Here is a 12,734-nt window from a genome sequence, read left to right on the forward strand (position 1 = left end):
GAAGTTAGACTGTTGGGGCTGGAGGGCAGCTCTATTAGGACCCCATCATTTGCATTACCAAGGCAACTTCATCACATCTACTTGTTTTGGTTTGTTTACTACCCTGGAATGTAGTGTATACAAGCCTGGAAACTTGAAGTTGTTTGTTTTAACCTCACATATCACTCTCCATTCCCTGCTAACCATTTTTCTTCTTCTGTAAAGATCTTTCACCTTGATGGAAATAAGAATTTAGTTCTACTTGTTCTCTGTCATCTCATCCACCCTAGCAGAAGTTCTATTCTTGCTTTGATCTTCCTCTTATCCTCAAGATAGGGTGTTTTTTTGTCTTTCATTTTACGTTGAGCTTTAGCACTTCTGACTCCATGTCCTTAAAATCAAAGTTGGAATAGAAGAGCCTTGGGCATCCATTGCAGTCTCTCCGATGCTGCCTCATTTCTCCCTTATTGGAATTGCTTCCCTTTGCTGCTTCTAATTTCATTCCATCTTTTTGGTCCAGAACTGTGATTTCATTGGTGTTGGGAACTCCCAAAGCAGAAACTATTTTTATCAGTGCAGATCAGCAACTGTTTTATAGTGTATGGTGTTAAGAAACTAATCTAGGGGCACATAGAGACAAGTGGCATGCTGAGAGTCACAGCTGGTTTATGTCATGGTTGGAGTTGACTCTAAGTCTTTTTCCTGAGGCCAGCTTTTGATCCACTATGCAAGTTTCCTGTCTCTTTTTGGGCAACGTCATCAGTAGAATTTTAGGTCAAGGGATCTTACCTGTTCTTTCTCTGTACCTTTTGAAATTTGTTCTCTCAAAATCCAAGCTGAATGTCAGACTGTGCCCATTTTTCTCTTTTTATAAATTCTAAGATGAGGAATGGTCCGTTCCACAAAATTTCCATCGTTGTTACTTTAGCAATCAGATCCCCTTTGTTGATCTTCTGTGTTGCTTATGAATTTCCTTTTTCACTCCTACGTTTTGAAGAATGAAATTGTCATTAGGGCAAGTTCAGGTTTTAGAAGCGGTCCTGGTCTTGTTTTAGGGGTTGTTGTTTTTTTTTAGATTTTATAAAGTGGTATTTATTTTGAGGATACATCAAGGACAGAAGTGCAAACACTTCCCCCCAAAACCTAGGGACACACTCTTCCTTCGTCCCTGGGGAGAAGGAGCTCAAACTTATGTAGCCCAGCCCATGGATGAGTCCATTTCTCAAAGGTCGTTCCTTGGACCTGTACCACTTTCAGCAGGGAGCTCTTAGAAATGCCTAAGAATTGCCCCTATCACGCTGTTTTGTTCCATATTAGGTGTGTGATCTGTTTCCCAAAACTCTCGCCTGTTTGCTCTTTCTCTTTTAATGATCTGTAGTACATGTCCACAAAAAATACCACCTGTGTTTCTCTCTTCTTGGTCTTAACCCAAGTGACCTACACTATGATTCATCCCTGTTGTCTCTTGATTTCCTCTAAAAAAAATCTTATATTACTACCTGCCTCATCCCCTTAGTCTATTCTTTTCCTTTTCAGTAAAGAGGTATTCATCACAAGTTCAATCAACAAATATTTGTGCCAGGCTAGGGTCTAGGTTTTCTGAATGCCAGTTCCAAAAATTAAATTATCCCTACTCTCAAGTTGCTCTCAAGTTGCTGATAATTATTAGACTGCATATACCCATTTAATTATATACAGAATAAAACCACAATAAATTAAAGGTAGTTAGGATGGGAGATCACTAATAAGTTGGTACCAGAAAAGGCTTCATGCAGAAAAAAGTGGTGTTTGAAATGTTTTTTGGAGGGAATGAGATCCAAGAGATAGATAAAGGGAAGGACAATCCTTGCTGGGGCAAATGCATGGAGACAGGAGGTGCAGTACTATGTGAGGAACAGAGAGAAGACCAACGTGGCTTATGCAGAATGGAGTTATTTATAGTGGAAAGATAGTAATAATTGCTAACATTTATATAATATTTACCATGTGCCAGATGTCATGCTAAACACTTTACAATTATTATCTGATTTGATCCTCACCACAACCCTGTGAGGTAGGTGCCATTATCCCTATTTTACAGTTGAGGACACTGAGACAAGCAAGGGTTAAATGACTTATCCAGGGTCACACAGCTAGCTAGACACCAGGCTCAACTGGAATCCACTGGGTCACCTAGTTGCCTCTAGCTGGTTGGATGTTTGTTATAGATATTGTCACAGATTGCAACCCTATGCAATTCAGATTTTCTTTTAAGAGATGATGTGATCAATTTGGTGATGAGCTTCTCCAAACTAAGCTAGACTGATCCTGACATATACAGTCATAATAATACTAGTACCTACTTCATCACTGTGAGGATCAAATCAGATAATAATTTTAAAGCATTTACCACATAGTAAGTTCTGTGTAAATGTTGGACGATTATTATTTTTATCATTAATATCATCTGACTTAGCAGATATATAAAGGCATTTTTCTTTCTATTGCTTTTCCATTTAAAAACCTTGCATGAGATTCACAAGAATCTGAATGCTGATACAAGCCTGGACCCCGTCACCCACAGGAAGGAGGGAGCACCCTTGGATGGAAGCAACTAGGATGACTTAAGTCCATAGGTACATTCTCTAGCAACAAAGGAAGTCTTTTAACCCATCCAAATTGGTGAACCTTCCTTTGACCCTTCCTTTCCCTCAAGCAGTCCAGATTGCTCTTCCCTTTTGCCAAACCCCTAGAGTTCTGTGCTTCCTTTTCTTACACTCATTCCTCTATCTCAATGAGACACTTGCCCCCACCTCTACTGAGGTACTTTTGAAACTACTCCAGTGTCACAGACATCACTAAAACCATGGCCTTTTCCAGTCTTTATCCTCAGTCTTTTTAAAGCATTTGATAATTAGCTTTACGGTCTTCTCTTTCCTTGACTTTCTTTTCTTTTTAAACACTGTGCATGGAGCTCATCTCCCAGTATATCTTGGTGTCACAATCTCAGAGTTCTTAGACATAATATGACCAATCTGGTAATGATTCTTTGCAAACTAAGCAGGGTGATCTTCAAACCACAGACAGAGAGTCATCAGTCTATCACAGACCCATACTTAAAGCCTTCCTAACTTCCTTCCCATCCACCTTATATCCCAAAAGATTCCCTGCTACAATATACCCAACAATTTGACCATTCAGTCTTTGTGTGAAGACTTCCCAGGAAAGGGGAGCAGTTATGTCCTGAGGCAATCCATTCTACTTTTTTTGAATAGTTCTAATTGTTAGGAAGTTTTTTGAGGGTTTTTTTTTTTTTTCAGATATCAAGTATAAATTTCCTTCTGCAACCACCACTCATTTTTTCCTAGTTTTATCTCTTGGGGCCAAATCTAACCCTTCTTCCACATGACAGCCTTACAAATATTTGAAGGCAGCAGCAGGCATGTCTTCCCCAAGACTTCTCCATGTTAATATCCCCAATCTCTTCAACCAAAGCTCTTCCTTGGGTCTTCTTTTTTTAATCTACTCCTTTGATGACTTCACCTTTAATTTAATTTAATTATCACCTCTACAAAATTAGATAATGAGTACACTCAAATGGATCATTGACCTCATCAATTTGGATGTTAATTCCAACAGTACAAATCATAATCCATTCATGCTTGCCCATCCTGTCCAACTCCTATCTATGTACTTTAATGTTGGCCGCAGGGTATGTGCCCAACAAGCTAGAGGGCTGCCTTGTATTCTCATCAAGACAGGGATACTAACTGAAGCAGTCAGGTTGTTTACCAGATCTTGGACTCTTCCCACTTGGCCAGGTCATCCTCTTTATTTGATCATACATTTCCCCTTTACTTAATTCTTCTTTGAAGTTCCTTATTTGATAGATATGGCAGCCTGTTTGTGCCCACCATGCACTTCACCAGTGTTCCCTAGATGAAAATAATTTGTAATCCTTAGAGTGATTAATGGACTTAACAGCCATACAATAACAGTACTGATAAAATATTGGTATTAAAAAGATAGGCCAAAATTAAAAATTTTTCACAGAAATGAATCTAATGTAGGAGAAATAATGAGAAAATAATAATAGCTAGCAATTATTAACCTCCTACTATTTGCCAGGCACTGCATAAAACATTTTAGAAATATCTCTGATCAATCTTCCCAACAACCCTTGGAGGTAGGTTGTTACTATTATCCCCATTTTACAGTTGAGGAGAAACTGAAGTTATGTGTGACTTGCTCAAGGCTGCACAGCTAGTAATAGACTGATTTGAACTCAGGTCTTCCAGACCCCAGACCCAGGATTCTATCCACTGTGCCACTTAGCTGCATTGGATTAGAGGGAAAATATCTCTGCAGCAAGTTTCTCTGATGAAGGGCTTATTTCCAAGATACATAAAAAGTTGATTTTAATTTGTAAGCCTAAGAACCATCCCCCAGTAGATAAATGATCAAAGAATATCGATGGTCAATTTTTTTTCTTTTTTTAAAAATTATTTTATTTGTTTTCAGTTTTCTACGATCACATCCACATATCTTAGATTTTTCCCCCTTCCTCCCTCTCCTTTCCTCCTCTCTCCCCACTCCTTCCCCGAGACAGCATGCAATTTTATATAGGTTCTACACATACATTCTTATTAAATACATTTTCACCTTAGTCATGTTGCGTAGAAGAATTAAAATGAATGGGAGAAACCATAAAACAAAACATAACACAAGAGAAAATATTCTGCTTCATTCTGCCATCCAATTCCATAGTTTTTTCTCTGGATATGGAAGGTGTTTTGCCTCAGGAGTCCACTGGGAATTTTTTAGGTCCTTGCATTGCTGTGAAGGACTAAGTCTACCAGAAAAATTCCTCTCACACTGTGGTTGTTGCTGTCTATAAAATTCTCCTGCTTCTACTCCTTTCACTAAGCATCAGTTCATATAAGTCCTTCCAGACCTCTCTGAAGTCTTCCTGTTCATCATTTCTTATAGCACAATAGTATTCCATTGCATTCCTATATCACAATTTATTCAGCCATTCCCCAATTGATGGGCATCCCCTTGATTTCCAGTTCTTGGCCACCACAAAGAGAGCTACAATCAATATTTTTGTATATGTGGGACACTTTCCCATTTTCATGATCTCTTTGGGATATAAACCTAGAAGTGATACTGCTGGGTCAAAGGGTGTGCACATTTTTGTAGCCCTTTGGGCATAGTTCCAAATTGCTCTCCAGAATGGTTGGATCAGCTCACAGCTCCACCAACAATGAATTAGTGTTCCAACTCTCCCACATCTTCTCCAACATTTATCATTTTCCTGTTTTATCACGTTAGCCAACCCGATAGGTGTGATGTGGTATCTCAGAGTTGTTTTGATTTACACCTCTCTAATCAAGAATGATTTAGAGCATTTTTTCATATGACTATAGATAGCTTTAATTTCTTCCTCTGAAAACTGCCTATTCATATCCTTTGACCATTTATCAATTGGGGAATGCCTTGTATTCTTGTACATTTGACTCAGTTCCCTATAAATTTTAGAAATGAGGCCTTAAACACAGACACTAATTGCAAAAATTCTTTCCCAGTTTTCTGCTTCCCTCCTAATCTTGGTTTGCATTGGGTTTGTTTGTGCAAAACCTTTTCAATTTAATGTAATCAAAATTATCCATTTTGCACTTCATAATGTTCTCAATCTCTTGTTTGGTCAAAAATTTCTCTATTCTCCATAAATCTGACAGATACACTATTCCTTGCTCCCCTAATTTGTTTATAGTATCAGTCTTTATACCTAGATCATGTATTCATTTGGACTTTATTCTTGTATATGGTGTCAAGTATTGGTCTATGCCCAGTTTCTGCCACACTGTTATCCAGTTTTCCCAGAAGTTTTGCCAAGTAGTAAGTTCTTATCCCAGAAGCTGGGGTCCTTGGGTTTATCAAACAGTAGATTTCTATATTCATTGACTACTGTGTCTTCAGTACCTAACCTATTCCACTGGTCTACCCCTTTCAACAGTCAATTTTTAAAGGAAGAAATTTAATCTATCAACAACATTATGAAAAAAATGAGATTTCATCTCACACCTCTCAAACAGGCAAAGATGACACAAACAGAAAATGAGAAATGTTGAGGGGGTAGTGGCAAATTAAGTGTGATAGAGCTTTCATGTACTGTGAATTATTCCAGCTGTCTGGAACTGTACTCAAAAACTTACTAAAATGTGAAAGGAGACTTTAAGACTTTAATCTCTAGCCCAAGGGTTCTTAACTTTTGCCTCATGGACCCCTTTGGCAGTCTGGTAAAGCCCATGGACCCCTGCTCACAATAATTTTTTTAAATGCATAAAATAAAATGTATAGGATGATGAAATCAATTATGTTGAAATGCAGTTATCAAATATATATGTATATATACACAGACATATATAAAACTCACAGACCACAGATTAATAATCCCTGATCTCCAAACCTCTCATTTTACAGAGGAGGAACAGAAACCCAGTCAGAGGAAGTATCATCTCAGCCAAGTACAATTATACTCCTAGGCCAAGGACAGGGGACTGAACCTGTGATTTCATTTGGTACAGAGAACTCCCAGATAAGGATGCCCACTCTACTAATGCAGCTCAACACCTTCTCTGCAATTTATAATCTTTAAAGTTACCTGAGGCACCAAAAGATTGAGATTTGCTCAGTCATAAATTAAACCTAGGTCTTCCTGATTTTGAGACCAGGATTCTATCCACTATATATGCCGTGCTAAGTAAGTCTCATTAATACTAACTAGTAACAACACTGACATATATACTGTCATACTTAGAAAATTTTTGCAGAGAACTTTACATACATTATCTCATTTGAGCCTTGGAGAGAGGTACAGTTGTCTCCATTTTTATAAACGGGGAAATGGAGACAACTCCTCACCGTGGATTCTATGGTCCAGGTGTAACAGTCTATTTGCTGTTTCTGACACATGATGCTCTCTTGTCTCCCATGCTTGACTCTCCCTCCTAACTTCTGCCTTGTTGAATCCTTGGCTTCCTTTAAAACTCAGTTTCTGCAGTAGGCCTTTTTGGTTCCCCCAGCTGCTAGTATTTACTCCCCTAATGCTAACTTGTATGTAATTATTGGGGCAGCTAGGTGACACAGTAGATAGAGTGATGGGTATGGAGTCGGGAAGACTTATCTTCTGGAGTTCAAATCTGGCCTCACACACTTGCTAGCAATGTGACCCTGGGCAAGTGACCTTACTCTGTTTGCCTTAGTTTCCTCATCTGTGAAATGATCTGGAGAAGGAAATGGCAAACCACTCCAGTATTTTTACTAAGAAAAACCCCAAATAGGGTCAATGGAGAGCCAGATATGACTGAACAATGTAATTATTATGAGGAGCAATCTCTGTGGAGAAGGGTTCTACATCTCTCACTGCCTCCAACACAAACTGATGACCAGTTGCCACTGATGGGCAGTGAGACCATGAACCCTGACAATAGCAGTATCCCCCAGTCCACTGACCCTGCTTTGAGCCCAGGCCCCCGTCACTACTTCCCAGTCATCAAGCAGTGGAGCAGTTCCTTTGCAAGAAGGGGCTGTCCATCCATACCAAACACTGACCATCTGCCACCTACAGGACAGGCAAGGCACCCTCAGGAAGATAGGAAAGAATATCTAGAAGGCAAATCAAACCACCACCATCACTTCAACGACCACTTCCCATCAGATTTGCTCGGTTGATAATCTAGGACTTAGAACTGCAGAGGCTTTGGAGTAGCAGGGCTCCCTAGTCCATGGTCTTGCTTTCAGCCTAGGCACTTCCCCCATAGCCATAATTGAAGGGAGCAGCCACTGTGAAGGAATCCACTTTCCTCAACATCACCCACAACTGCTTAACAACTGGTATTGAAGGTCATATAAGCCCAAGATCCCTAGGCTCTCCCCCACCCCCAGTCCTTTCAACCCAGCTCCAGTTGCCATCATCCATGGAGATGAGACCCAGGAACTGTTTCTGTGAGTGCAATAGCCACAACTATTGAAGAAACTGAAAACAAAATTCGCACCACCAAAATTCTTTGCAACAGAACCAATTAATTGGTTCAACATTAGAAATGGATTATGATCATTTGCTTTGTCTGAGCAACATGGGACTTTTCCATCAGACCTACACCAGAAATCTATGCGTTGTCTCCACTGTTAGAATTTGAGCTCCAGGAGAACAGGGATCATCTTGATTTTCTATTTATTTCCCCATTGCTTTCAGTATTTCAAAGTGTTCAAAGCATTGTAAGCTCCTGACAAATGCTTTTGCATTCATTTATTCATATTGATTTATGTATATGTTGCTATCTCCATTAGAATACAAACTCTGAGGTCCAGGACTATTTTTGCTTTTCCTTTGTATCCCTGTAGAGTCTGAAACTTAGTAAGTAAATGCCTAGTACAGTTTTTCTTGAGTCAGTCTGTGTAGTGTTTGGATTGGTGCTTTTTTTACTGTATTTAGACATTCTGGCCAATTTTCTCATATCATCCCCTGTATTTGTGCTATCTGATTTGTCATGTTCTCCTGGGATTCCTATGATTCTTAGGGTATGTCTATGTGTCCTGTGTTCAAGACCAGTGGCTTTTGCTTTTATAGACACCATGTGTTCGCTTCTCTTTCTCCAGACTGTCCCACACTTCAGTATATTTGTATTCTCTTTTGGTTTTTCAAAGACGCACCACCATGGACTCAAGATTTTCTATTATGCTAATTATTTCTGCTATGCGGGCCAAATCCTGAATTTTTTTTCTTTTAACTTGCATCATGTTTCTCATTTCTCTTTGGAGCTATTATGGAACAGAATACTATTATTCTGTGCTATCCTTGGATTCTACAGAGCTCTGTTTCATCAGTTGTTGGTTCAATTTTCTTTGTTTTGTAATATTTAGAGATGTTTGTAATTTTTTAGATATTTTAGTATTCACCCTCATAATTTAGTTTTTCATTTCTGTTGATTTATTGGCTTGTACTCTTAGTTTTTAACTGTCTTTTCATCCTCTTGATATACTTGATGACTTTAGCATTTTTTTTACTTTAATTTAATTTTTTAAATTTTTATCATTTTCTGACTTCGGTGATTAGAAGGGAGAAGTTAGAAGCTCTGGGTTTCTGGGGGCACAGTACTAGCCCCAGCTAGATTCCTGTCCCCTTTCTTGCATGTCTACTCATACTGGTGCTGTGTCGCAGGACCATCCCTAGTTACCCTTTCCTTCTCTGCCTGGGCTGAATCAACTTCTGGTGCTTTTTATAGGGTTAGGGCAAAGTAGGGTGGGCATCTGTAACTGCACTCCTTGTTGAAACCAGGTGGAGGGACAGTTAAAGATTGGCATGTCCTGGCGGAATCTCTACAGCAGGAGGAGAAGCCCTGGGTAGACCCCAAACACAAGTCCATGGGTTGATTTTTGTACCCTGACAGAGCATAAGATCTGTGGGGGAAGGGTGCTGAGTGAGCACCCACGGTCTAGCATTCTCCAGTTTATAAGGCTTTTACCTTGTTGAGCTTGCGGCTTTCATATCTTGGGAGTTAAGCCATTATTGTTCTGCCTCTAGCATGATAATTCCTCCTTTTGGGGGTGGGTAGGGGGAGGTTGGGAGTTATTGGGATTGTGCAGAATAACTAATCTGCTGTCTGATACTGGCCACATGACCAGAACTTCCAGCAAGTGCTTAATAACTGCTTGAGTTATTGATTTAAAATGTTTTTATTATAGTTATCTAGAAACCAATGTTCATAAGAAAGTGCATTATTGGCTAATGCTAATGAAATGTCCTGTCAATTCAAGAGGGAACAGCTTGCCTAACCAGAGAATTGTGTGAAAATGCCCTCTCTGACAGAGAGGTGTTTATAGCCAGAGAGACATCTGGCTCTGGCTTAAAAACCTATCTCATGATAGAGGAAAACCAAATGGGAAAGAGAAAGCAGAAAATGAGTCATGTTTCTCAAACAGGTTAAAAACTGTTGACAGGAAACTGAGACCCCAACTCTTATTAGGTAAAAGTTAATCTTGGTAATTCAGTGTCATACTTCAGGACAATATTTCAGTCTAGAACTGGCTCAGAGAAAATGATCATTTTTAGTTTAAGAAAAAAATGGGATGTTAGAGAAATGCGTATCCGGAAAAGAATGTGACAGGAGAGAGGCATGGACAGTCCATGTACTCCAATGATGTCCACTGAATGTGAAAAGAACTAGAGAAAGGTTCCCAATATGTCCTGTGGACCCTCTGTGGAGGATTTATGGGAGATTAGGGACAAGAATTGCATAGGAGGAGAGGGCAGAGATGAGTTGCAAACTGTTATTGGAGGGAACGTTCATATCACCCAGGTCACAGTTACATCACTACATTACTCTGAGACGTGTTCTATCATTCTTATTTATAATTATTCATAATTTTAAAGAATCAGATCTGGGGGGGCGGAGCCAAGATGGCGGAGTAGAAAGACGCACATACACATAGCTCCGAACCCACAACCCATAGAATATCTGTAAAAAGGAACTCACGGCAAATTCTGAAGCAGTAGAGGCCACATAACAGTGGAGCAAAGGAGATTTCTGTTCCAGAGGGACCTGCAAACCTCTCGCAAAAGGTCCATCGCGCTGCAGACGTGGAGCCCAGCCCAGCCCTGCCGTGGCCACGGCACGGAGAGGAGCGGATCTGAGCGGGCTTCAGGGACAGGATCTCCAGCAGCCACGCAGGTCCCTCCACCCACAGGTGACAGGGGTTGGTGAGAGGGTCTGTTTGGCGAGTCGAGAGGGGAGTGGGGTGCCCCCATAACTCAGGCCCCCTCGGGAGGCACCAGCGGGGGCGGCAGCAGACCAGGGCTCCCCAAGCAGGCAGGAGCCTGGATCCATTGTTGAAGGTCTCTGCATAAACCCCCTGAGGGAACTGAGCCCGAGAGGCGGCCCTGCCCTGACCTGAGCACCTGAACTTAATCTCACACTGAATAGCAGCCCTGCCCCTGCCAAAAGCCCTGAGGCTGGGAAGCAACATTTGAATCTCAGACCCCAAGCACTGGCTGGGAGGATCAGGAGGTGAGGTGGGTGTGAGGAGAATATTCAGAGGTCAAGTCACTGGCTGGGAAAATGCCCAGAAAAGGGAAAAGAAATAAGACTATAGAAGGTTACTTTCTTGGTGAACAGGCATTTCCTCCCTTCCTTTCTGATGAGGAAGAACAATGCTTACCATCAGGCAAAGACACAGAAGTCAAGGCCTCTTTATCCCAGCCCACTCAATGGGCTCAGGCCATGGAAGAGCTCAAAAAGAATTTTGAAAATCAAGTTAGAGAGGTGGAGGAAAAGCTGGGAAGAGAAATGAGAGACATGCAGTCAAAGCATGAACAGCAGGTCAGCACCCTGCTAAAGGAGACCCAAAAAAATGCTGAAGAAAATAACACCTTGAAAAATAGGCTAACTCAATTGGCAAAAGAGGTTCAAAAAGCCAATGAGGAGAAGAATGCTTTCAAAGCAGAATTAGCCAAATGGAAAAGGAGATTCAAAAGCTCACTGAAGAAAATAGTTCTTTCCAAATTAGAATGGAACAGATGGAGGCTAATGACTTTATGAGAAACCAAGAAATCACAAAACAAAACCAAAAGAATGAAAAAATGGAAGAGAATGTGAAATATCTCATTGGAAAAACAACTGACCTGGAAAATAGATCCAGGAGAGACAATTTAAAAATTATGGGACTACCTGAAAGCCATGATCAAAAAAAGAGCCCAGACATCATCTTTCATGAAATTATCAAGGAAAACTGCCCTGAGATTCTAGAACCAGAGGGCAAAATAAATATTCAAGGAATCCACAGAACACCGCCTGAAAGAGATCCAAAAAGAGAAACTCCTAGGAACATTGTGGCCAAATTCCAGAGTTCCCAGGTCAAGGAGAAAATATTGCAAGCAGCTAGAAAGAAACAATTCAAGTATCATGGAAATACAATCAGGATAACACAAGATCTAGCAGCTTCTACATTAAGGGATCAAAGGGCATGGAATAGGATATTCCAGAAGTCAAAGGAACTAGGACTAAAACCAAGAATCACCTACCCAGCAAAACTGAGTACAGTACTTCAGGGAAAAAATTGGTCTTTCAATGAAATTGAGGACTTTCAAGCATTCTTGATGAAAAGACCAGAGCTGAAAAGAAAATTTGACTTTCAAACACAAGAATGAAGAGAAGCATGAAAAGGTGAACAGCAAAGAGAAGTCATAAGGGACTTACTAAAGTTGAACTGTTTCCATTCCTACATGGAAAGACAATATTTGTAACTCTTGAAACTTTTCAGTATCTGGGTACTGGGTGGGATTACACACACACACATGCACACGCACACGCACACACACATAGAGACAGAATGCACAGAGTGAATTGAAGAGGATGGGATCATATCTTAAAAAAATGAAATCAAGCAGTGAAAGAGAAATATATTGGGAGGAGAAAGGGAGAAATGGAATGGGGCAAATTATCTCTCATAAAAGAGGCAAGCAAAAGACTTATTAGTGGAGGGATAAAGAGGGGAGGTGAGAGAAAAACATGAAGTTTACTCTCATCACATTCCACTAAAGGAAGAAATAAAATGCACACTCATTTTGGTATGAAAACCTATCTTACAATACAGGAAAGTGGGGGATAAGGGGATAAGCAGGGTGGGGGGGATGATGGAAGGGAGGGGATGGGGAGGAGGGAGCAATTTGAGGTCAACACTCATGGGGAGGGACAGGATCAAAAGAGAATAGA

At 40.4% G+C, this 12,734-nt stretch overlaps 1 protein-coding gene across 1 annotated transcript in view; it reads right to left on the minus strand.

The window, feature by feature from the left end:
- Window positions 1-3,788: 3,788 nt before the first annotated feature.
- Window positions 3,789-12,734, minus strand: part of CPEB3 (cytoplasmic polyadenylation element binding protein 3) — a 242,138-nt gene continuing 233,192 nt past the window's right edge. The window contains exon 10 of the mRNA XM_072625177.1: window positions 3,789-3,893. Coding sequence (XP_072481278.1) covers window positions 3,813-3,893 — 81 coding nt within the window. The 3' untranslated portion in view covers window positions 3,789-3,812. The remainder of the gene's footprint in view (window positions 3,894-12,734) is intronic.

Source organism: Notamacropus eugenii, chromosome 1 (genome assembly GCF_028372415.1).
Source record: "Notamacropus eugenii isolate mMacEug1 chromosome 1, mMacEug1.pri_v2, whole genome shotgun sequence".
NCBI lineage: Eukaryota > Metazoa > Chordata > Mammalia > Diprotodontia > Macropodidae > Notamacropus > Notamacropus eugenii.